At 37.5% G+C, this 24,335-nt stretch overlaps 2 protein-coding genes and 1 pseudogene across 3 annotated transcripts; all 3 read right to left on the reverse strand.

Moving 5' to 3' along the window:
• Positions 1–1,606: 1,606 nt before the first annotated feature.
• Positions 1,607–22,128, reverse strand: LOC310727859 (interferon-induced very large GTPase 1-like). The gene is made up of 2 exons (XM_083544771.1): positions 22,051–22,128; positions 1,607–3,600 (listed from the first exon to the last, which is right to left on the reverse strand). The coding sequence occupies exons 1-2, from the start codon at positions 22,114–22,116 to the stop codon at positions 2,230–2,232; spliced, it is 1,437 nt and encodes a 478-aa protein (XP_083400897.1). The 5' UTR covers positions 22,117–22,128; the 3' UTR covers positions 1,607–2,229.
• Positions 19,845–22,027, reverse strand: LOC310727725 (annotated as a pseudogene). Its single transcript has one exon. The product of its transcript is annotated as an uncharacterized misc_RNA (transcript).
• Positions 19,845–24,290, reverse strand: LOC310727837 (interferon-induced very large GTPase 1-like). The gene has a single exon (XM_083544709.1). It carries the CDS (start codon positions 23,765–23,767, stop codon positions 22,136–22,138), a length of 1,632 nt encoding a protein of 543 aa, XP_083400835.1. The 5' UTR covers positions 23,768–24,290; the 3' UTR covers positions 19,845–22,135.
• Between the last annotated feature and the right edge of the window lie 45 nt (positions 24,291–24,335).

Raw genomic sequence — 24,335 nt, forward strand, 5'->3', positions numbered from 1 at the left:
TCTTGTTTGTATCTTCTACTATAAATAAAGCAAGTGTTTAACTCTACGTCAATAATAGTTACACTCTAAAAGTTTAGTAATATACCTCTGTTTTAATGTTGTCTCTTCTTTTTGATATCAAAGTTGATTTAAAATTATCTTCTCTTTATTCTTTCTTTCCTAACAAGGGTGCATTGTATACACCAGAATATAATGTTGTATTAACATAAGTTATACCTTAAATACAGGTCCCAGTACATTGTACATCTGTTTTAATGCTGTCTTTTCTGTTAAGGCTTGATGTCAAAGTCGACATAAACTTATCTTCTCTTTATTTTCCTAACAAGGGTGCATCTTATATACCTGAATATAACATTGTATTAACAAAGTTATACCTTAAATACTGGTATGTTAATAGTATGTGTTAATGCTGTTCTTGCTTTCATGTCTAATATCAAAATGATCACCAAAATTATCTGTCCCTTATTTTGCAAACAATGGAGCATTTTATTTGTTCATGAAATGTACCATACTGTCTTGATACACTTTGGATAAAACTTTAAGTTCTCCAAAGCGAGTTTAACCTGGAAACCATGCCCACAAATGCATGAACAAATGGAGTTTCTCCCTCCAAAATTTCAGGCCATAGCATTGGCAATTCCCCCAAAGATGGGTAGAGTTCAGGACCTTTAAAACATCTTGAACAGCTTAAAACAGCCCAGCAGCGACTCTTCAGGACGAGATCTTCCAGCAAGTTTTATCTTCAAGTCAGTCAGCCAGGTCAAGTCAACTCACTCACTCGAGGGAAGGGCCCGAGGGCCCGGGCGCCCAAAGGCCCAGAGGGTCAGACTTTCGGAACAGCTTGGAAACAACTCTCTCTTCCTTCAAGATCTTCCGGCAAGCTTCACCTCCAAGAACAACAACTGCTCTGATCTTCAGGAGAACTTGGAAGAACATCTGACTCTATCCTAACTGACTCTTCAAAGATCTCTTTGTCGAATCTGGACTCTTGTGCAACAAGCCAATGCAAGTAACCTTTTTACCAACCAATTAAGATGCGTTTTTAAGTGTGAACGCCCTTTTTTAAAAGCGAACTTCAGAAACTTTCTGTAAGAAGGGAGGATAGATACATGATGCATCCTTTAGATCTACTGTGACAAACCAGTCCTCGGATCTGATCTGAGACACAACCTGTTTGAGGGTCAGCATATTGAACCTGAGACTCATTAGTGAGCGGTTCAGTTGATGTAGATCTAGAATAGGATGCAACGCACCGTCCTTTTTGGGAACTATGAAGTACAGGCTGTAGAACTCAGACTCTCTGTCTAATGGAGGGACCACCTCTATAGCCTCCTTCCTCAGGAGAGTGCTTACTTCCTGTTCCATGACCAGAGCCAAAACGGGGCGGGACAAGCCCCATTGAAATGGGGTGGACGAGACCTGAACTGAATTGTATAGCCTCGCTCGACAGTGCGCAGGACCCATCTAGACACATCTGGCGGAGCTTCACAGGCTGCCAGGTAGTCTCTTAGGGGTATCCGTCTCTCGAAATTGACCTCTTTATCCTCAAAGTACATTTGAGGATAAATACTTTTGTACTTTTTTCGAGGGAAAGTCTAAAAGGGACACTTTTACTTTTACTCAAGTACATGCTTTATGTACTTCATCTACCACTGGTATGATGACAGTGTTGAGTTGAAAGAATATGAGAAATTATCAATTTATTTAACTTAAATTAGTTTATTTGTTTAGTCACATTGCAGTGACACAGTAAACTTGTTTAATTAACAGATTGATATAGTTATGGTATGTCATTTAAACAGTAATCGTTAGTTAATTAATTTATTATTAAATTCATGGAATTTATTCTGAAAAAAAGCCTTCATTTAAAGTAGTTACTATACATAATTCTAACATTCATAAAGTTTGAACAACTGTAACTAGATAAATAATAAAGTAACATGAGACATAATTAAAACATTTGAATCAACATCACAGATACAAATATAGTACAATCATCTAATTATGATAAAATTCTTGCCAAAAAAACTATTTTTAAATCATTGCAAACATAAAAATATAATGTTTATAAACAAAATCACTTACTAATATTGATTATAAGTAAAAAGATGGATAAAATTTCAGCCATAATTAGCACTTCGGGTTTCTGATGCCTCTGAGCTATAACATTAGTAATGAAATTGCGAGGACTGGTTTTAGGCCTCTATTATTCCTCTAGGTTTTTATACATTATTTAATATTAAACATGCACTTTAGACTAATAAAAGCCTGCTCTTTAGTGATTTTATTCCATGCATCTGGATAAACAGCTGGCTCTGCTTCATAAACTTCAGCAAATTGCTTATTGAATGTCACCAGCACATACTTCCAGTAATCTGAGGCTTCTATAAACATGTCAGGTGCAATATGCCAATCAGGGTAGTATTTCTGGTAGTCTTTATAGGGATGAAATGTTAAATTTGTGTCATGATTTGCAAAATATCTAAGGCGATGTACACTAGATGTACAAATTTCTTCAAAAAGTGTATTACTCTTGTTGTATCTATAGCCTACAAGTCCTTGTGGTCTATGCACAGCTGCATGGTGTAACTGATGTTCTTTTCCTCCTGCCTCACATGGTGTTTTGCAAAAAGGACACTGTGCTTTACACCCAAACACCCTTTTAAAAAGCTCATCTTGGGGTTTTACTGACACATTATTCAGATTCTCAGTGATATCAGTTGACTCTGAGATCTTTTTTGCTATTTGCTGTTTCATGTTATCAACACATTCATAGAGACTTTTGGTAAATGAATTACAACAGCTTGTGTTCAGAAACAGGACCCCTTCCACAGTGTTCATGCATATTGAGAGGACATCATTCATAGCTTTGCAAAGATTCTGGATAAAAATTGCTGTACCTTCTGAATTATTGGGCAAAGGACAGCCATTGGCTTCAAGCTTAGATGTTTCCACTGCTTTAGTGAGCTTTGAAAGTATTATGCTCAGCTTCTTCTCTTTTAGCTTTTGCAGAGATATGTCTTTAGAAAAGCAATTAATGATGTGTTTGTATATCCAGCGTTTGACATAATTCTCATAAAGCAAAATGTATTCTAGATAGTCATTAAAGTTTGACTCTTCCAAGAGCTCATTCAGGACAGTGTACTGAAATAGTGCTCGTGAACTATACTCAGTAGTTTTATTCTCCAAAACTGCATCAACAATTTCAGATCCGAGGGACTGGTCAAGGTACTCTGTCACTGCTGGTTTAAGACAGAGCTGAGTGAAGTCTTGCGCTTTTCTCTGGCATTGGTCCTTCTCTCTGTACAAATCAATGAAATCAGAGAGATACTGACTCTTACATTTCTGTAAATGTTTTACTGGATCTTGATCAGCAAGATACTTCCTGTGCATCTCTGTGAATTTCCGAGAGGCAATGCCACAAATGTGTACTTTAAGGTCAAATTCAAATTTGGTATTGTATTTGGAACCTGCTTTTTTGAGGTGTTCATCAATTTTATCAAGCACATCTTTTGTAAATGTTTCTTGGTAGTCACTTTTGGATTGTGTAAACTGTTCAATCATCCTAGAGCAACTGGTAATTATTCCAACTTTAATAACCTCCAAATCGTGCTGTGCACTTTCCAGTTTAAAAACAGCTGTACATTTTTCAAAGCCTTTGCCCTTTTCTACATGTTTTGTTTTGATTTTGAAATCTTTTTGCCCACATTGTGACAAATTATTGACTTTCTGTAAATACTCATTGAAGTTCTGATTTCCCAAACTTGCTAGGAACTGCTTAAAAATTTCAGCAGAAATGTCCCTATCTTTTAGACCAGTGATGTTTGCTAACTCTTTTCTCCACATTCCTTCAAAATCTGCTTTGAGATCCTCATCAGATACATCTTTACGATGATTGTAACTATAAAGCAATTTTAGGACTTGACATTCGATCATTTCAGCTTGCTTACTGTGTATCTCTTCTACTTTTTCTTTGTTTCTTCTCATCTCAAGAGCAGCAGCTAATCTTTTTTTCACTAAATCCTTATTTCTATTCTCCAAAGATTGAATGCTTTTGTCAAAATCAATTTTGTACTTTTCCACCAAATGAACATTACGGTCTTTACTTTTGTAGTAGTTTTTTAATTTCTCAATTATTGCTTTTGTCTGAAGCATGATCTCTTTATCCAACTTTTCCCTAAATGGTTCAACAACCTCATGAATAGAACTGGTTTCAGCATTTGATATTTGAACTTCTGCAGTTTGAAGCAAAGAGAGAACATGTCTCCTGAAAGTCCACTCCCAGTCTGAAAACTCTTTGCAAAGATTGTCATAGGCGTGAGCCACAAGAGTGTTTCTGAAACTGAAGATGAAGTTCTCAAACTTCACTGCCCTCCACAAACTACTCATCCATTGCAGGAACTCAGGGATCTGGGAGGGTTCTTTATCTTTTCTTACTTTAAGCCTCTCCATGAGTTGTTTCTTAAAATCAAGAACTGCCACACTGTAGCCTGTATTAACTGGTGCCATTGGTGGTGTGCCATGCCATAGACCTGGTATATAGCAGTTATTCTTTTCCATGTCATAATCCAAGACATCTGTGAATTTCTTCACATTAGGCTGCTTTTCCATCTCAGCTGCGATCAATGTCATCTCATTTAATTGGTCCAGAAGCTTTTTCCGGTCTGTCATGTTTTTGTCATATGCTGATACACCACCAACATTTTGGTGGACAAAATGGCACACTGCTTTTTTACCAACTTCCTTCATCCGTAAAAAAGCATGAACTGCAATCTGCAAGACATCTTTCATCTCTGTGGAATTTTCCATAGCGATATTGATGATGGTTACATCACTGAGACCAATCACAAATGTGGCCAGTTCATTGTCATGCTCATAACTGTCTTCCAGTTGTGCCAGTGCTGGTGATTTCAAACCCTCTGTATCAATCAGAAGGACAAAGTCACACAGTAACTCATCTTTCAAGTCATTACCCACAGGAAGTAAAATCATGTATGCGCCACGTGTGCATCGTCCACTGCTCACTGCAAACTGAACTCCAAACATGGTGTTGAGTAATGTTGATTTACCAGTACTCTGAACCCCTAACACAGTCAGAACCAGCAAACGGCTCTTCTGTCCAACCATCCTGTGAAGCTCCATGAGAACATCGCTCACCCATTTCTCTGGGATATTTGAAGCATCTCCATCTAGTAGTTCAAGAGGAAACCCAGCTAGAAGCATTTTAGCAGCCAAAGTAGGGAGATTGTGAATTTTGTCAGACATTTTATTTGAGCCAAATGAAAAAGCCTCATAAATGTGTCCCATTTCTCTCATGAAGTGCTCTATGCCAAGCGAACAATCAAGAAGTTCCTGGTCTAATCGTGCCATACCCTCTCTGTCTTTCTTTTGTTCACACCATGTATACTTGTGACGTAAGTGTGACATCTGTTTGCGTGAATGCCTGTCCAGTTTTAGTTCCAGCCATCTGAGAAAAAAGGCTCGCTCAGTGTCATCAGGGGATGACAAAGCTTTTATAAATATGTCCATTGGATCTGTCAACTTGTACTGGATTTGTTTTGTCCGTATTTCATCTTTTTCTTTTTGAATTTGAGCTTTATACTCCTCTAAGTTTAGTTCCCCTGAATGTTGTAATCTGCATTGCTCTTTTTCTATCTGAGCCAATCTTTTCCAGTTTTCACCTTGCAGTGGCAGCCGTGTCTTTTTAAATTCTACTACTTGACAAACTCTAATACATTTCATGATTTCCTCTGCTGTTTCTTCTGCTGACACACAGGCTCTGTTTTCAATTTTATCAATGCAAAGACCTAATTTATATGCAATTCCCTTTATTGAATTAATTTCACATGATTTCAGCATGTTACTTGGCAAATGTATAATGGTAGAACGGATCATCTTTGCAAAAGCAGCCAAATTCATGTTTTGACTTTTAACAATGATGTGATCTCTTTCCAGTTGTAGAGCTTTATATGCTGCTTTAATAGATGACTTCGTTTTCTGGCTCATATTTGTCTGAGAGTTGACCAGAAGGAACATTTTTGACTTTTCTTGTAAAGAGGCAAACAGCCTTTGTTCATTATCATCAACACTGTCTAAGAGCACAAAAACAGCTGTTGACACCTGAGTAAGGAAACTGAATTGGGTTTCAAAAGTGCAAACATCTCCTCTTAAATTAGCAATAGCCACTGGCTCAGGAAAGACATCAATGCTATTGTTTCCACATGGCAGATTCCAGCATATTTCAACCATTCCATTAGCAATTACCCTGGGAGCAGATCCTCCAGTCATTTTTTGATGAGAAAAACAATCATGATGCTGCTGTGAATTGTTGAGCACTTGGTTCAAAACCTGTGATTTGGATAAGCTGCAGTTGCTAAGCCTCACAAATGATATCAATGGAATTTTTGCATAAACAACACTGTCTTCAACAAACCCTTTAGAATCTGACATTGAATGGGGACGCCATTCTTTCAGGATACCTCCAAGGGCCCATAACATTAAAGTGCATTTATCATGTACTCCTTGAGGTAACACCAATGGAACAGCAAACTGGCACATTGACATTTTAAGTGCCATTTCTTGCTGAAGGAAACTGTCAGCACAAGCGAAGAGGGCAGTGTGGAGATCTAGAAGATTTGGGGTATCATCACTGCCCTGCTCATCAAACAAATCATCGGTTTCATTTTTTTTACCTTGTACACTTATTGAAGATCTTGAATTTGAATTAACAGTCAGTAATTTGCGTAAGAAAGTCCATGGTATTGCTTGCAGTGTTTGCACCACTTCATCGGATACACTGGCCCTGTTGATCTCCAGCAAAGACCTCAGAGTCAGCTTGTTTGGGTAATACTCTTTAAGGCCCAGTGATGTCACAAATCCAAGAAAATCACCTGAATGAAAGGTATGAATATCACTATTATTATAAAAATAATATGCTTTCCACAAAATTCATGTTATGTTCATTGAAATACGTTACTCTTTTACAAACATGTTGTTGGAATTCAGAGCAGACACATTCAGGTTCACAGTTTACTTCTTGTTTAGTTACTCACCAAATTTAAACAGTTAGAATTTAAACTTTAAATAACAAATAAAGAAATCTTCCATCCGTAGATAAGAGAAAAAAAGTAAAAAGCTTTCTTGCAGTGAGTCAGAACATCTCAAAAGAGCTCTTCACTCTTCAAATTTTCAAACTGTAATGGCACAGGTCAACAGTCACAAATCCAAATAACCTTTTTTTGTACTCTTAAGAGTTTACATATTTCCCAGAGGCTCCTCCTCTGCTTTTAAAGTCTTGTTTACCTCATGTACATATTGCATCAATTTCTCTTTTATTCCTGGAAGTCTGGCTTACCTACTTCTTTCCCTAATATACATCTTCATGCTGTAAGAATGGTCAGATCTCTTCATGAGGTCAGACCCCGAGAACTGCCATGCAACAAACCAAAACATAAATAAATGTAAAATTCTTGATTAAATTATGTAGTCTGGCATTACCGTAAATCTATGACCAGGATAGTACAAACAAAAGGCTCATAAACGGATGGAGTATAGAGCACAACGTCTGGGACCTTCAAAATTTCTGACTATCACTGAGTTAGCAAGTTATAACTAAGTGACTAAATCAACTATTCTTTATGCATGAGCAAGCACTGAGTGACCTATCTAAAGAATATTAGTTTCCGGTTATTGTCAGGATCTTCCAGGCTCGCGGCACTAACTTCCGGTTTCACGTTGTGAGTTTCCGTGTTGATGGCCATCTTTTTCACCGCATTAGTATTTAAGCACAACTAAGACATTTGCTCCCGACCAGATTCTCACGGGATTGCTTGCCCCTGAGAATACTCTTGCCACCCTGCCTGTTCTGGATCCTGTTTCCTAACCCTGTCTTTGATCCCTGTTCCTGCCCTGGCTACCCTGATCCCTGGTTTGCACTCGGGACTGTTTTCTTGTTTTGTGTTTTTGCTTTGCCATTTTGTTGTTTTGTTTGCCGGCCATCTGAATTTTGGACTGTTTTTGGATTTGGTTTTTGCCTTTTCCCCATTGCTCTGTCTTGCTCTGCTTGCTACATTTTTATTAAAGCATGTGTTCTCCATACCCCTGTGGCATCCTGCATTTGGGTACTTCCTCCCAGTCACACATCCCTGACAGTTATATCTGTGAGCAGGTATAATTGGCCAAGCACAACACTCTAAGTGATTCCATAATGAATGATTAGTTAAAAAAGAAGGAATGCTTAGAATAATCTATTAAAATTAAAGAAGAAATACGAGTAAGATGAATGTATCTAATTAAAGCTGAGCAAGTTAAATCTTTATTAAAATATTGGAGTCAGATTAGAGCTCAAAATTTGTTCATGTAACAAATTGCAATCCGTTTTAGTATCTTTTACACCAGGGTGAGAAAAACTAACACGCAGCATACTTTTACCCACACCCGTGGATTCTGTTGTTGGGCCATTGCGTGGTACCTTCCAATGTGATTCTCATGAATTCAAAATTTTTCTTAGAAGCTCTTATTTGAAAAAACATTCCTTTTTTCTCATACAGTGGATCTGGAAAGTATTTATAGCGCTTCACTTTTTATGTTACATCCTTAAATGAATTAAATTCATTATTTTCCTCAAAATTCTACAAACAATAGCCCGTAATGACAACATGAATAAAGTTGAAATGTTTGCAAATGTATTAAAAAATAAATGAAACATAAAAAATGTACATTAGTATTCACAGTCTTTTCTCAATAGTTTGTTTAGCCTCAAGTCTTTTTGAGTATGATGCTACAAACTTAGCACACCTATTTTTCGGTAGTTTCTTCCATTCTTCTTTGCAGAATCTCTCAAGTTTCATCAGGTTAGATGGAGAGTGTCGGTGCACAGCCTTTTTTAGATCTCTACAGAGATGTTCAAGCGGGTTCAAGTCTGTGCAGTGGCTGGGCCATTCAATGACATACACAGAGTTTTCCCATAACCATTCGTTTGTTATCTTGGCTGTGTGCTGAGGGTTGTTGTCCTGTTGGAAGATTAACTGTCAACCCAGTCTGAGGTCCAGAGCACTCTGGAGCAGGTTTGCATCAAGGATGTCTTTGTACATTGCTGCATTTATCTGTCCATCAATCCTGACTAGTCTCCCAGTTTCTGCTGCGGAAAAATATCCCCACAGCATGATGCTGCCACCACCATGACTTACTGTAGGGATGGTATTGGCCAGGTGACAAGCGGTGCCTGGTTTCCTCCAGACATAACGTTTAGCATTCAAGCCAAAGTGTTACATTTTTGTTTCTCATGGTCTGAGAGTCCTTCCAGTGCCTTTTGACAAACTCCAGGTAGGCTGTCATGTGCCTTTTACTGAAGATTGGCTTCCATAAAGGCCTGATTGGTGGATTGCTGCAGAGATGGTTGTTCTGGAAGGTTCTCCTCTCTCCACAGAGGAACACTGGAGCTCTATCAGAGTGACCATTGAGTTCTTGGTCACCTACCTAACTATGGCCCTTCTTCTCTGATTGCTCAGTACTCTAGGAAGAGTCCTGGTGGTTCTAAACTTTTTTTCAATTTACGGATGTTGAAGGCCACTGTGCTCACTGTGACCTTCAATACTGCAGACATTTTTCTGTACCATTCTCCAGATCTGTGCCTTGATACAATCTTGTCTCAGAGGTTTACAGACAATTCCTTGGATGTCATGTGCACTGACATGCACTGTTAACTGTGGGACCTTATATAGACAGGTATGGGCCTTTCCAAATCATGTCCAATCAACTCAATTTTCCACAGGTGGACTCCAGTCATGTTGTAGAAACATCTCAAGGATGATTAGTGGAAACAGGATGTACCTGAGCTCAATTTTGAGTGTCATGGCAAAGGCTGTGAATACTTATGTACATGTTTTTTATTTTAAATACATTTGCAACCAGTGTTGGGAAGTAACGGGTTACTAGTAACGCGTTACTGTAACAAAGTTACTTTTGACAGTAACTAATACTGTAACGCGTTACTTTTAAAAATAAAGTAACTCCATTACCGTTACCGTATGGTGCGTTACCTGTTTTTTTAAATGAATTAATTTTGGCTGAAGTGTAGACTACAGTCTAACCTGTTTACAACAGAGACGCATTGTAGGATTGGTGGATGAACCACTGTGAACACAAAGAAGACGCACTGTGGCTGGTCTGCATTTATTCGGGTCTGTGCGGCAGTAATGGCGAGTCGAGGCGAGGGCAAGACGAGTTTCTCAAAGTGGAAATATGCTCATTATTTCACTTTAGTTGAGCATAAATACAAAAATTTTTAGTCAAATGTAAGCTGTGTCTTTCTGGTTCGAAGGTCGTATCTACTGCGATAGCAACACCTCCAGAAACTCCATGCCTTGACGAAATTAGAAGCTAACCCGGTGTTCTCTTGTACATTGTTGATAGTTTTCATACTTCAACTGTGAAAGGAACATTTTTAAGAGCTCAACACAACAGCTTTTATGATGCAGAAGCCACCTAAGTTTTTGATTGTGAATATATTATTCAGCTTGTGTTGTTATTTATTTCAGAAATCCTTGTGATATATTCAGTTTGTGTTGGTCTGTCTTAAATAAAATAGTGTTTAAAATGACTTTGTGTTTAATTCAGTTTTGTGTTTGTAGACCATAACGCATAAAAGGGGATTAATGGGAACATTAAAGAACGTTCTTTAAAAAAGTAACAAAAAAGTTACTTTTAACAGTAACGCATTATTTTTTGGTGTAAGTAATCAACAAAGTAACTAAGTTACTTTTTGAATGAAGTAACGAGTAACTGTAACTAGTTACTATTTTTTAGTAACGAGCACAACACTGTTTGCAACAATTTCAAACAAAATTCTTCCATGTTGTCATTATGGTGTATTGTTTGTAGAATTTTGAGGAAAATAATGAATTTAATCCATTTTGGAATAAAACTGTAACAAAAAAATGTGGGAAAAGTGAAGCGATCTGAATACTTTACAGACACACTGTATGCTTCAAGACTTTAATGCATGACTTTAAAATAATATTCTTATTGTTTAATAGTAAAGAGAAATAACAGGAATATGCACTGCCATTAAAGTGATATTTTTACAGAAATATAATTTTGTCTTGATTTTACTAGCTAGTCAATGGTAAGTAAGCTGAAACAGATTCAGAACTTTACTTTTTGCCAACAGATATAAAACATTTTAAACCACAATTTTAGTTTTTTATTTACACACATTAACTTCAAATGCAATCTCTTAAGTGTATAGCAAAAAAGAATTAAAGCAAATACCTAAAATTATTAAATTAAGTAATGTGTGTTTTAAATTATTGTTTTAAATATATTCTGCACTTGTATTGAAAGATTATTTTCTGTACTACTGTACATTCTTAACATAGTTACATAGTTTTGTTTGGAAATGTCTGTTGTTTTATGCTAATTAGTTTTATCAGGTGGTTAATCAAAAGTATTTTTTTCTCAAAGTTTTGGCCATTTTCAAATTTTGAAAATTATTGTAGACATAACCTAAGTTAATTGAAAGTGTTTCCTGTCTCAAGATTTATTGTGCTTTCATTTATTCTGTCTAAAATACTGTGTATATTTCCCACTCTAGGAATACATCCTGCCTTGCTACCTGGCTATCAAAAATGTTATACAGCATTTGAAGAGAATTTCAGAACAACAGAGAGAAAATGGAAGAAATCACATCTTGAATTTGGTTTTACCACTCTCTCCTGTACAAATGCTCATCTTATTTGACTTCTACTAAGATATCCTTTACCAACAAAAACATGAACTATCTGCAAATGGCACACACAAACAACACAATTTCTTTTCTTCTTTAAAACAATATTTCACACCACTTATCCCACCCCACAGTCACTAGTTGTGTTTAGACAACATATAAAGAACTGCCTCTAGTGGTACATAAGTTAGCACTTTTTCTAATGTTATTCTTAGTCTGTGTCCTAATGAACCAGCATCAGAATGTATTTAAAGATGTTTAAGCACTTTCTCTTTGGAAAATGGACATGTACCAAATTACATTATGTAAATGTAGCTTATATAGACATAGTATTATAAACAGTATTATGAGTAAAGACATTTCTCTTTTTCCCCTTATGCATGTATATGCATATAGTATTATCAACAGTATTAGGAGTAAAGACATTTCTTTTTTTCCCCTTATGCATCTATATGCATATAGTATTATCAACAGTATTAGGAGTAAAGACATTTCTTTTTTTCCCCTTATGCATCTATATGCATATTGTTATTTACTCACCTTTAAGCTGCCTTAACTCCATCCGTGCTGATTCTGAGCCAAGACTTTTACTATGGGAAACATGTTTAATTAGTCAATAATGTTATCAACCAAAAGCAATCGAACATTAAAATGTCATACTTTCATCTGTCATGTGTCAACAGGGGTTTATACACCATACATTTTTTATGTTTCACAGCTTTGCAGAATTACCTGCAAAAAGAAAAACAGAACATGACTGAAGTCATGTAATAACATATAATTATTGAATAGAACCCAAACAAGGAACAGTAGGCATGAGACAAAAATAGATCTTGGAAAACAACACAGCACACACTGAGGAGCCAAGGGCTGTGCAGTACAAATTGCCAGGAATGTGGCTACTTTCCTTATGCAATAATGTTGTTTATAAAAAAACCTAAGCAAATATTTTAGTTTGATAAAACCTTCTTTGGATCCTGAAAACAGTCAACAAACCACTTACAGACAGAAAACAATTTTGTGTGTTTAAAAATATATGATAGCCAGATTATCATTTATAGTACTGATTGTTAGCACCATATAGGACACCTGAGGGCTGTCCTACATTCTTAAAGATAAGCAGGTTATTGATAGGTAAAAATACGGTACTTTGTCTTCTACTTCAGCATTCGGCAGGTGTGTTTCCAAATGGGCAAGTCAATAGAAATTGTAAAATATTAAAGACCAGACTAAAAGAGCTGGATGGCTACTGTTTTAGGTTTATACCTAATCTTTTAGATGTTACTAGCACTTTAACTGACTTAACCAAAAGGGAGCACCAGAAACAATTCAATAGACAGAGCTAAATGTTGGAATGTCCTAATGAATTATAGAAGATGCAGCACACTCACAAGCGTGTCAATATTGGAGCCCAGTGCTTTCCCCCTTCTGTTTGACACAGCACACTGGAGACTTTCAGTAGCTCAGATATTTCTCAACCTCAGAAATCTTCTAAAGACTCTCTGGTGCCCGAATACATGAGGGATGGATAGGAGGAGGAGTACAGCTGTCTAATAAACAACTGTTTAAATGGTGTGGGGGGGGGGGGGGAAACATGCTCCTTGGTCTTGGCCCCCAAAGGTGGTTTACTACAGGAGGAAGTGGACCACAATTAGCCCCTTTTCCAACACCTGTGGATACCTTGGTCTTAATCTTGACAACATACTGGATTGAAAGGTCAACTCAGAATCTGTATACTGAAAAGGGATGAGCAGACTACAAAAAATAACCAGCTTCTTTCTTAGAACTGACGCTGTACCAAAATAATTTAAACTAATAATAATTTAAACTTCCTGCTCCACTTAGTACAATACTTTGCCTCCCTACCCAGCTGGCTACTTTCCCCACTGTCTCTGCCATTTCGAGCATGTCACTCTGCCTCCCTGCTCCAATGTCAATGTCACTTTGGCTTTCTTATTAGGGTTTAATTTAAATAGATGTCTGGATATTTCTGTTGATCCACTTTGTTAAAAAAATCTTTTTTTTTTTTACATTTTATGAATACAATTCAATTTATTAAAAATGTAATTAAATCGATGGCAGACCAGCATACACAAATGCAACTGGATAACTGCTGGGAGCATGCTACACTTTTTTCTAATTATGTTTCACTTAGAAAAGACATAGTATTATTCATTACATTCAGTTTCATTGTCAGACCAGGTATCTGAACAAACAAAAAAATATTTAAAATATGTGGGCATAAAGATTGTAATGTGTCCAAAGCAAACCCTTTATTTTTTAATCTCCTCTCTTATCTTCCAAAATAAATGCATTTTAATTTCGTATTTTTATTTAATGATTGAAAGTAAAATTTCTTCCAATTTCAGTAAAACATTTTTAAATGTTTTCAATTTTTAAAACAGAATTAAGACTTATGTAAACAATCTTAAATAAATTAAGAAAAATACATAAAAATGATGAAGTGTTATAGTATAATTTCTTACCAAATGTACTTCAAGCTTTAAGAGTGCTCTTGGCAATATCTGTGCTATAGCTGGTGGTGAGTATTTATGCCACAAAACTGAAAGTAGATGAACTTGAATTTACAGTAAACAGAAAGTGAAACACACATGTCAAGTCAAGTCAAGTCAAGTCAAGTTTATTTGTATAGCGCTTTTCACAACAGACATTGTCTCAAAGCAGCTTTACAGAAAACAACAGTGAAGGTGAATGGTGTGCGTTTGTCCCTGATGAGCAGCCGTGGCGACAGTGGCAAGGAAAAACTCCCTTAGATGATATGAGGAAGAAACCTTGAGAGGAACCAGACTCAAAGGGGAACCCATCCTCATATGGGTGACATCAAAAGTTTGGTCATAAATCTTTCAACAATACAGAACAATTTGTGATCATCATAGATCCAGCATCAGCTTCTCCATGCCAGGGCCTTTAAACACTCGGCATCTACTTCTCCATGATCATCCGTAGGTCCATAATCTTCACGAGGTGGGACGTGACTGGAGCTGGCCAAACCTCAGGAAGCCTCGGGATGGGGAGAGAAAGAGAAGCAGTGGAGAGGAATTAGCGTAGCTGCTGTTCATGATATTAACAGCACAAGTTGATAATGTGCATGTAATCATATATTCTGGAGCACAAGGTTGTGATGTGATGTGTGTGATGTGTGTTATGTGTAGGCTTTGCTAAAAAGATATGTTTTTAATCTGCACTTAAACTGGGAGAGTGTATCTGAACCCCGAACACTGTCAGGAAGACTATTCCAGAGTTTAGGAGCTAAATGTGAAAATGCTCTACCGCCTTTAGTGGACTTTGCTATTCTAGGAACTACTAGAAGCCCAGAGTTTTGAGATCTCAGGGAGCGTGACGGATTGTAGCGTGTTAAGAGACTGGATAGATACATGGGAGCCAAACCATTTAGTGCTTTATAAGTGAGTAGCAGTAGTTTGTAGTCTATTCGAAACTTAATAGGAAGCCAATGTAGGGACGATAAGATTGGGGTTATATGATCGTATTTTCTTGACCTAGTAAGAACTCTTGCTGCGGCATTCTGAACTAACTGAAGCTTGTTTATTAATGATGCAGGACATCCACCTAGTAATGCATTACAGTAGTCTATTCTAGAGGTCATAAACGCATGGACGAGCTTCTCTGCATCAGATATAGATAACATATTTCTTAGCTTAGAAATATTTCTAAGGTGAAAGAAGGCTGTTTTTGTAACTTGATTGATGTGATTTTTAAAAGATAAGTTGCTGTCTAAAATAACTCCCAGGTCTTTTACCGTTGAACTAGTAGTTACAGAACAACCGTCTAAATGCAGGCTGAGATGCTGGAGCTTCTGTGTACTATTTTTTGGGCCGATGAGCAAAATCTCCGTTTTATCAGGATTTAATAGCAGAAAGTTATGGGTCATCCAATCTCTTATTTCTTCAACACACTCAGTTATGCGAGCTAATTGAGCTGTATCGCCTGGTTTGGATGAAATATATAGCTGGGTATCATCAGCATAACAATGGAAGCTAATTCCATGCCTTCTAATAATATTTCCTAATGGAAGCATGTATATTGTAAAAAGCAGGGGTCCCAGAACTGACCCTTGTGGCACGCCATAATTTACTAGCATTATCCTGGATAGCTCTCCATTTAAATCTACGAAATGGTAACGATTGGACAGGTAGGATTTAAACCAGCTTAATGCCTGTCCCTGAATACCGATGTAATTCTGTAAGCGATCGAGGAGAAGATCATGATCTATAGTGTCGAACGCAGCACTAAGATCTAGTAAAACTAATAGGGAGATGTAGCCTTGGTCTGAAGCTAAAAACAGGTCGTTAGTGATTTTAACTAGAGCAGTTTCTGTGCTATGATGGGGCCTAAAACCTGACTGAAACTCTTCAAAGATATTGTTCTCCTGCAAGTGGTTACATAACTGGGCAGCGACAATCTTTTCTAAAATCTTAGACATAAATGGGAGATTTGAAATTGGTCTGTAATTCGATAGCGTGTTTGGATCCAGATTAGGTTTTTTAATGAGGGGCTTAATAACTGCTAACTTGAGGGATTTAGGGACATGACCTAACGATAGTGAGGAGTTAATAATATTTAAAAGAGGCTCACCAGCTGTATATAACACTTCCTTCAGTAGTTTAGTCGGAATTGGATCTAACTGACATGTTGTTGATTTAGCTTTCATAATAGCATCATACAGCTCTTCCTGTCCTATACATGTAAAACAGTGTAGTTGTGGGGTTGTAAGTACGATTGTGTCGGGAGATGCTGTCAGAGGTTGAACTGCCACAATTGTTTTTCGAATGTTATCTATTTTTTCAGTGAAGAAATTCATAAAGTCTTCACTACTAAACTGTGATGGAACACATTTTTCAGATCCCTGATTTGTTGTTAATTTAGCGACTGTACTGAAAAGGAACCTGGGATTGTTTTTGTTATTTTCTATGAGTTTGCTCAGGTGTTTAGCTCTAGCAGCTTTTAGCGCCTGTCTGTAGCTAAGCATACTGTCTTTATACGCAATTCTAAATACCTCCAATTTAGTTTTCCTCCATTTTCTCTCCAGATTACGTGTTGTTCTCTTTAGGGCATGCGTATGACTATTATACCAAGGTGCAGGTGCTTGTTCTCGAACCTTTTTTAACCGGATGGGGGCAACAGTGTCTAAAGTGCTAGTGAGGATAAGGTCTATGTTGTTCGCCATCTCATCAAGATGATCAGCATTTATGGGTTTAATGTGAAACTGAGATAAATCAGGCAGGTTATTTATGAATCTGTCCTTAGTGGTTGGAATAATAGTCCTACCAGGTCGATAACGTGGTGAAACACGGTTAATCTGCTCTACCGGTAGTGTGTACAGTAGGAGATAATGGTCTGTGATGTCATCACTCTGGGGTAAAATATCTATATCAGTGACGTCTGCTCCGTGGGATATTATTAAGTCTAGTGTGTGGTTAAAACGGTGGGTTGGTCTGGTGACGTTTTGTTTAACTCCAAAAGAGTTTAGTAAATCGACAAATGATAATCCTAGGGCATCGTTTGCATCATCTACATGAATATTAAAATCTCCTACAAGCAGCACTTTATCAAAGCTGATCAGGAGGTCTGAGAGAAAACAAGCAAACTCATGAAGAAAATCAGCGTAGGGTCCTGGGGGTCTGTACACGGTGACCAGAGCGAGTTTTCTATGCATCTCTGAAAGTGCAATTTTAAGAACGAGCACTTCAAATGATTTAAAGCTGAATCCTAATCTCTGACTAACATTAAGAGAAGCACTATAAATGGTTCCTACACCCCCCCCACGACCAGTCTGACGGGGCTCATGCTTATAAACATATCCTGACGGTGTCGACTCGTTTAGACCCATATAATCACCTGGTTTAATCCAGGTCTCAGTGAGACAGAGTGCATCGAGATTATTATCTGTGATCATCTCATTTACAATCAGTGCTTTGGGTGCAAGTGATCTAATGTTTAAAAGACCGAACTTTAGAACTTTGTTGTGTTTGTTTATCTGGCATTTTTCAGTTTTAACTGCAATAAGATTATTTCTGGATCTTGTGTATGTAATTCTTGGTTTTACTACACGAGGAATAGATACGGTTTCTATAAACTGGGCTGTGTGTGAACTTGTAACTATTTGGTCTGTAGTATGCGTGTTCTTATAGTTGAAGATTTCTTGATGTCTTACCAGTCAGATGGTGTGTAGTATCCTAGAGATGTTATCTGATAGCACTGCTGCTCCAACTCTGCTGGGGTGCAGGCCATCAGGGCGGAAGAACCTAGGACGCTCCCAGAAACAGTTCCAGTTATTAACAAAGAGAAGTTTATGTTCTCGACACCATGACTGTAACCATTCATTTAGAGCTAAAAGTCTACTAAACTTCTCAGCCCCTCGCTGGTAAGTGGGAAGAGGTCCTGACACAATGATCCTCGTTGTGGGTGATGTGCTGCGTACCGTCTCCACCAGGATCCTGAAGTCCCTCTTTAAGATCTCCGTTTGCCGCAGCCTGGTGTCGTTTGATCCGGCATGGAGAACAACCGCTCCGAAGTTCTCGTTCAGGATCGCGGGTACCTGCGCAGCGACATCCAGAACACGAGCACCAGGAAAACAGCGAGTGTGCACCTTACCTTTAGCTCGGGTAGCGCGGACATGCCGGACGATGGAATCTCCGAGAATAACAGTGTCGCGTTCCGTCTCGCGGAGGGGGACGAAGCGGTTCTCGGTCGAGATCTCGAAGGCCGGTGGTGGAGGTGGAGACGTCCTCGATCGGGGCTTGGCTTGTCTCTTCCGCCGCGGTCGCATCCAGGGTCCATGTTGCACCGGTGCCGGAGTTGTAGGTGCGCTGGGCCTGGGCATAGAAGCACGCGGAGTTGATGTGCTGGGAGCGTTAGGTTCAACCTGGGAGTTTACCTGGGATGAGTGCGCGTCCGCCCGGGATGTTTCCAGCGCCGCTTTTCGCTCTCGCAGCCGGTCATGCTTTACATGCAGCTCGCGAATCTGTTTCTCCAATGCCTCCATCTCCAACGCCACCGTTTGCAACTCGAACGAGTCCTCACCTGTGCTCGAATGCAGACAAACAACCGGCATAGTGCTTATCGTCACGAACAGATTTATTATACAGAGATGTGAGTGAGAGAAAATAAATATAAACAACACTAGTAATAGGCGAGTTAACTAACTACAGGCACAAGTCAGGAAGACAAAAACAATTAAGGATTATTAAAAGAGGAAAAACGGATAGATAGATAGATAGCAAAGTTTGTTTGAAAGACGCCGAGAGATACAAACACGTAACTCGCGGCAAACAAGTCAAACACAGGAAGCCTGGGAGTAATTTCATTTCTAAGAAAATGCTAAGAGCTTTCTGGAATTGAATTCCCTTTAAGTGATAGAACATGACATGCCAAGACAGGAAAATGTACATATACCAAAAGAAAACATATTTTAACAGTCATTTTTAAAGGTCTTGCAGCAAGTATCTGATCTTGTGGTAATGTGTGTGACCTTTAATCCTGAAGAAATGTAATCCAGGGTTTCTCCAATATTATTCAAATCCTAAATTATAACATTTATACATTTATAACATAGACACTGCCTGAACTAAAATGAGTGTTTACTTTGTCTAAAAATGAATATTGAACCCACCTTAAGTGCTTATTTGAAACATGGAAGCCTTGACCAAGTTTGACTTTCACTCTCACTTCATTTTGCATGTACTGGATTATTTTCTTCATTGTTTGCATTTCATAGTTTCAAAAGAATGATGTTAAACGTACCATGAATAGATGGCATTTCATGGCATACATTTTCAGAACCAGTTCTACATGCATTGCAGTTTTGACATTAATCTCCATACTAAACATTTCACCATCTCAGCACATGACATGCTATTTATTTAAAAAATGTCAAATAATGTTTTAAAAAGTACATAATAATATATAATAATAATATCATAATAAAAAAATATAATATGATAATTGAAAGGCAAATTTTTTCCTCCAAATATTTTTTTTTATCAGAATTCTAGGTATTAATATTGTTTCTTTTCAAAAAGTTTATACAATTTGATACAAAATGTGATCCAAAAAAAGACTTGATTTAAACATGAGCCAGTGGTTGGAAGGTTTTTTATTCTATTTGTGTTTGTTAACAATTGCAGGGCACCAAACTCTCACTCATCAATTTACATATTTATGAACACTCAAGATCTACATTTAAATGTACAGTAGCCAGTCTACCAACTGATATGTTCAAGAAGGTGTGAGGCCTGTTATATCAAAACAAAGGTAAATGTTTGAATGTGTGGTGTAATAATACAATGTTAATGGGTAGTGCTGTTATAACAACCCATGAAATTATCCATGGGAAGCCTGCATTTAAAATTTTCATCTGAGACATGTTTAATGAAGTGTCTATATTAGTCATCACTCTTGGTAAAAATCTAATTCTAAGTACTTTCATTAGGACTGCTTGCAGCTGGAAGCAAGTTTTCTGGGTGGTCTTTCTGTTTTATTATGTGCTACAGTATAAGAACTTGGTGTGATTATTGACTCCAGTCTACCCTGCTCATATAGATAATATTATAGGACATCAAAAATATATAGATTAAAATATCACCAAGATAAGAAATATATTGTCCTTACACGATACATAAACACTATTTAATGCTTTTCTTTACCTGTAGGTTGGATTATTGTAATGCCTGGGTGTCTGGATATTCTATTAAGGGCATATCTTATGTTTATTAACCATTAAAGGGTATCAAGCTTTCACACATAAATTATCATATTCATTAACACTTAGGGTCTCCATTTTAATGTATCCAGTATTGGTATTTTTTACGAGTTGTGAGGACTGTTTTTCAAATTCAATTTATTTGTATGTGTATAGCGCTTTTAACAATTAACATTGTCTCAAAGCAGTTTTACACAGATAATGTGGTGATAAAGAATGAACAAGATGGTTCTTTATGTTTTGACTGCCAATCATATTGTCCCTGTGAAATCACAAATAAAATCAATTTCATTTTTTGCCTGTAATGGAAAAAAAGTTAATTGTAGATTTAAGTAGTAATGTTCTACCTTGTGTTATAGAACAATATAGTATTAATACAGAAAACTAACAAGAATAACAAAAATTCAGGAAGTTGTAAATTTCCTGTGTAAACTTGATGTATGTGAACTAGCAAATGAACTAGCAAATTTGTCTCACATTTTTGTCTCATGTAATGTTGAAAGTATTTTTCAGACTAATAAGAGCCATTTCTTTAGTTATTCTATTCCATGCACCTGGATAATTAGCTGACTCTGCATCATACCTCTCAGCAAATTGCTTATTGAATGTCACCAGGACTTACTTCCAGTAATCTGAGCTCTCTATAGACATGTCGGGTGCAATTTGCCAGTAAGGGTAGTATTTCCGGAAGTCTTTATATGGATGAGGCTGAAAATTTGTTTCATGATTTTCAAATGTCCCATTGCCATGTACACTAGATGTACAAATCTCTTCAAATAACACATTAGTCTCACAATCCCTGTAGGTAGAGAGTCCTTGTGGTCTATGGACAGATGCATGATGTGGTTAATGTTCCTTTCCACCTGCCTCACATTGAGTTTTGCAAAAGGGGCATTGTGCTCCACACCCAAACACTCTCTTGAAAAGCTCATTTTGGGGTTTTATTGACACATTTTTTAGAGTCTCAGTGATATCAGTTGACTCTGAGATCTCCTTTGCTATTTTCTGTTTTAGGTCAGTAATACATTCATAGAGACTTTTGCTAAACGGATCACAGCAGCTTGTGTTTTGAAACAAGACTCTTTCCACAGTGTTCATGGATATTGAGAGGACATCACTCATAGCTTTGCAAAGATTCCGGATGAAAATTGTTGTACCTGTGCATTATTGGGCAAAGGAGAGCCATTGGCTTCAAGCTTAGATGTTTCAAGGGACTGGTCAAGGTACTCTGTCACTGCTGGTTTAAGACAGAGCTGAGTGAAGTCTCGTGCTTTTCTTTGGCATTGGTTCTTCTTTCTGTACAAATCAGTGAAATCAGAGAGATACTGACTCTTAAATTTTTGTAGATGTTTTGCTGGATCTTGATCAGCAAGATACTTCCTGTGCATCTCTGTGAATTTCTGAGAGGCAATGCCACAAATGTGCACTTTAAGGTCAAATTCAAATTTGGTATTGTATTTGGAGCCTGCTTTTTTGAGGTGTTCATCAATTTTATCAAGCACATCTTTTGTAAATGTTTCGTGGTAGTCACTTATGGATTGTGTAAACTGTTCAATCATCATAGTTCAACTGGTAATGCAATAACGTCTAGAGCATGTTTTGCATTATTCATCTTAAAAAAACCATTTACTCTTTCAAAGCTTTTTCCCATGTTTACATGTTTGTTTTTTTTACTTGAAATCTTTTTGCCCACATTGTGTCAAATGTTTTTCGTTCTGCAAATCCTCAATGACTTGTCGATTTCCTAAACTTGCACGCAACTGCTTTAAAACATCAGCAGAAATGTCCCTTTCTTTTAGACCAGTAATGTTTGCTACTTCATTTCTCCACATTTTTTCAAACTCAGTTTTTAGATCCTCATCAAATAACTCTTTAAGATGCTTGCAACTCTGAAGCAATTGCAGAACTTGACGTTCAATCATTTCAGCTTGCTTACTGTGTATCTCTTCTACCTTCTCTTTGTTTTTTCTCATCTCAAGTGCTTCAGCTAATCTTTTTTTCACTTCATCCTTAATTCCACTCTCCAGAGCTTTAATGCTTTTTGCAAAATCACCTTTGTACTTTTCCACCAAATGAACATTACGGTCTTTCTGTTTGTAGTAGTCCTTCAATTTCTCATTCATTGCTTTTGTCTGAAGCTTGATCTCTTTATCCAACTTTTCCTTAAATGGTTCAACAACCTCATGAATAGAACTGGTTTCAGCATTAGATATTTGAACTTCTGCAGTTTGAAGCAAAGAGAGAACATGTCTCCTGAAAGTCCACTCCCAGTCTGAAAACTCTTTGCAAAGATTTTCATAGGCGTGAGCCACAAGAGTGTTTCTAAAACTAAAGATGAAGTTCTCAAACTTCACTGCTCTCCACAAGCTACTCATCCATTTCAAAAACTCTGGGATTTGGAAAGGTTCTTCATCCATTCTTTCTTTAAGCCTCTCTATGAGTTTTTTCTTAAAATCAAGAACAGCCACACTGTAGCCTGTATTAACTGGTGCCATTGGTGGTGTGCCATGCCATAGACCTGGTATATAGCAGTTATTCTTTTCCATGTCATAATCCAAGACATCTGTGAATTTCTTCACATTAGGCTGCTTTTCCATCTTAGCTGCGATCAATGTCATCTCATTTAATTGCTCAAGGAGCTTTTTTCGGTCTGTCATGTTTTTGTCATATGCTGATACACCACCAACATTTTGGTGGACAAAATGGCACACTGCTTTTTTACCAATTTCCTTCATCCGTAAAAAAGCATGAACTGCAATCTGCAAGACATCTTTCATCTCTGTGAAATTTTCCATAGCGATATTGATGATGGTTACATCACTGAGACCAATCACAAATGTGGCCAGTTCATTGTCATGCTCATAACTGTCTTCCAGTTGTGCCAGTGCTGGTGATTTCAAACCCTCTGTATCTATCAAAAGGACAAAGTCACACAGTAACTCCTCTTTCAAGTCATTACCCACTGGAAGTAAAATCATGTATGCTCCTCGTGTGCATCGTCCACTGCTCACTGCAAACTGAACTCCAAACATGGTGTTGAGTAATGTTGATTTACCAGTACTCTGAACCCCTAACACAGTCAGAACCAGCAAACGGCTCTTCTGTCCAACCATCCTGTGAAGCTCCATGAGAACATCGCTCACCCATTTCTCTGGAATATTTGAAGCATCTCCATCAAGTAATTCAAGAGGAAACCCAGCTAGAAGCATTTTGGCCACCAAAGTAGGGAGACTGTAAATGTTGTCAGCATGAAATGAAGCAGCCTCATAAATTTGTCTCATTTCTCGAATAAAGTGCTCCATGCCAAGAGAACACTCAAGAAGTTCCTGGTCTATTCAAGCTATACCATCTCTGTCTTTCTGTTGCTCACACCATGTATACTTGTTCCGTAGGTCTGACATCTGTTTGCGTGACCGCATGTCCAGTTTTAGTCCCAGCCAATTGAGAAAAAAGGCACGCTCAGTGTCATTAGGGGTCCACAAAGCTTTTATTAAGATGTCCATTGGTTTTGTCATTTTATACTGGGCTTGTTTGTTTAGAATTTCATCTTTTTCCTTTTGAATTTGAGCTTTATACTCCTCTAAATTTCGTTCTGCTGAATTTTGTAATCTGCATTGCTCTTTTTCTATCTGAGCCAATCTTTTCCAGTTTTCAACTTGCAGTGGCAGCCATGTCTTTTTAAAATCCACAGCTTGACGAACTCCAATACATTTCATAATTTCCTCTGCTGTTTGTTTTGCTGATGCACCGGCTCTGTTTTCACTTTCATCAATGCCAAGACCTAATTCTTGAGCAATTCTCTTCATAGCCTTAATTTCATATGATATGTGATTGCCGCTTAGCACTTTTTTAATGGCAGGATTGATGGAA

Source organism: Silurus aristotelis, assembly GCF_946808225.1.
Source record: "Silurus aristotelis genome assembly, chromosome: 6".
Lineage (NCBI taxonomy): Eukaryota > Metazoa > Chordata > Actinopteri > Siluriformes > Siluridae > Silurus > Silurus aristotelis.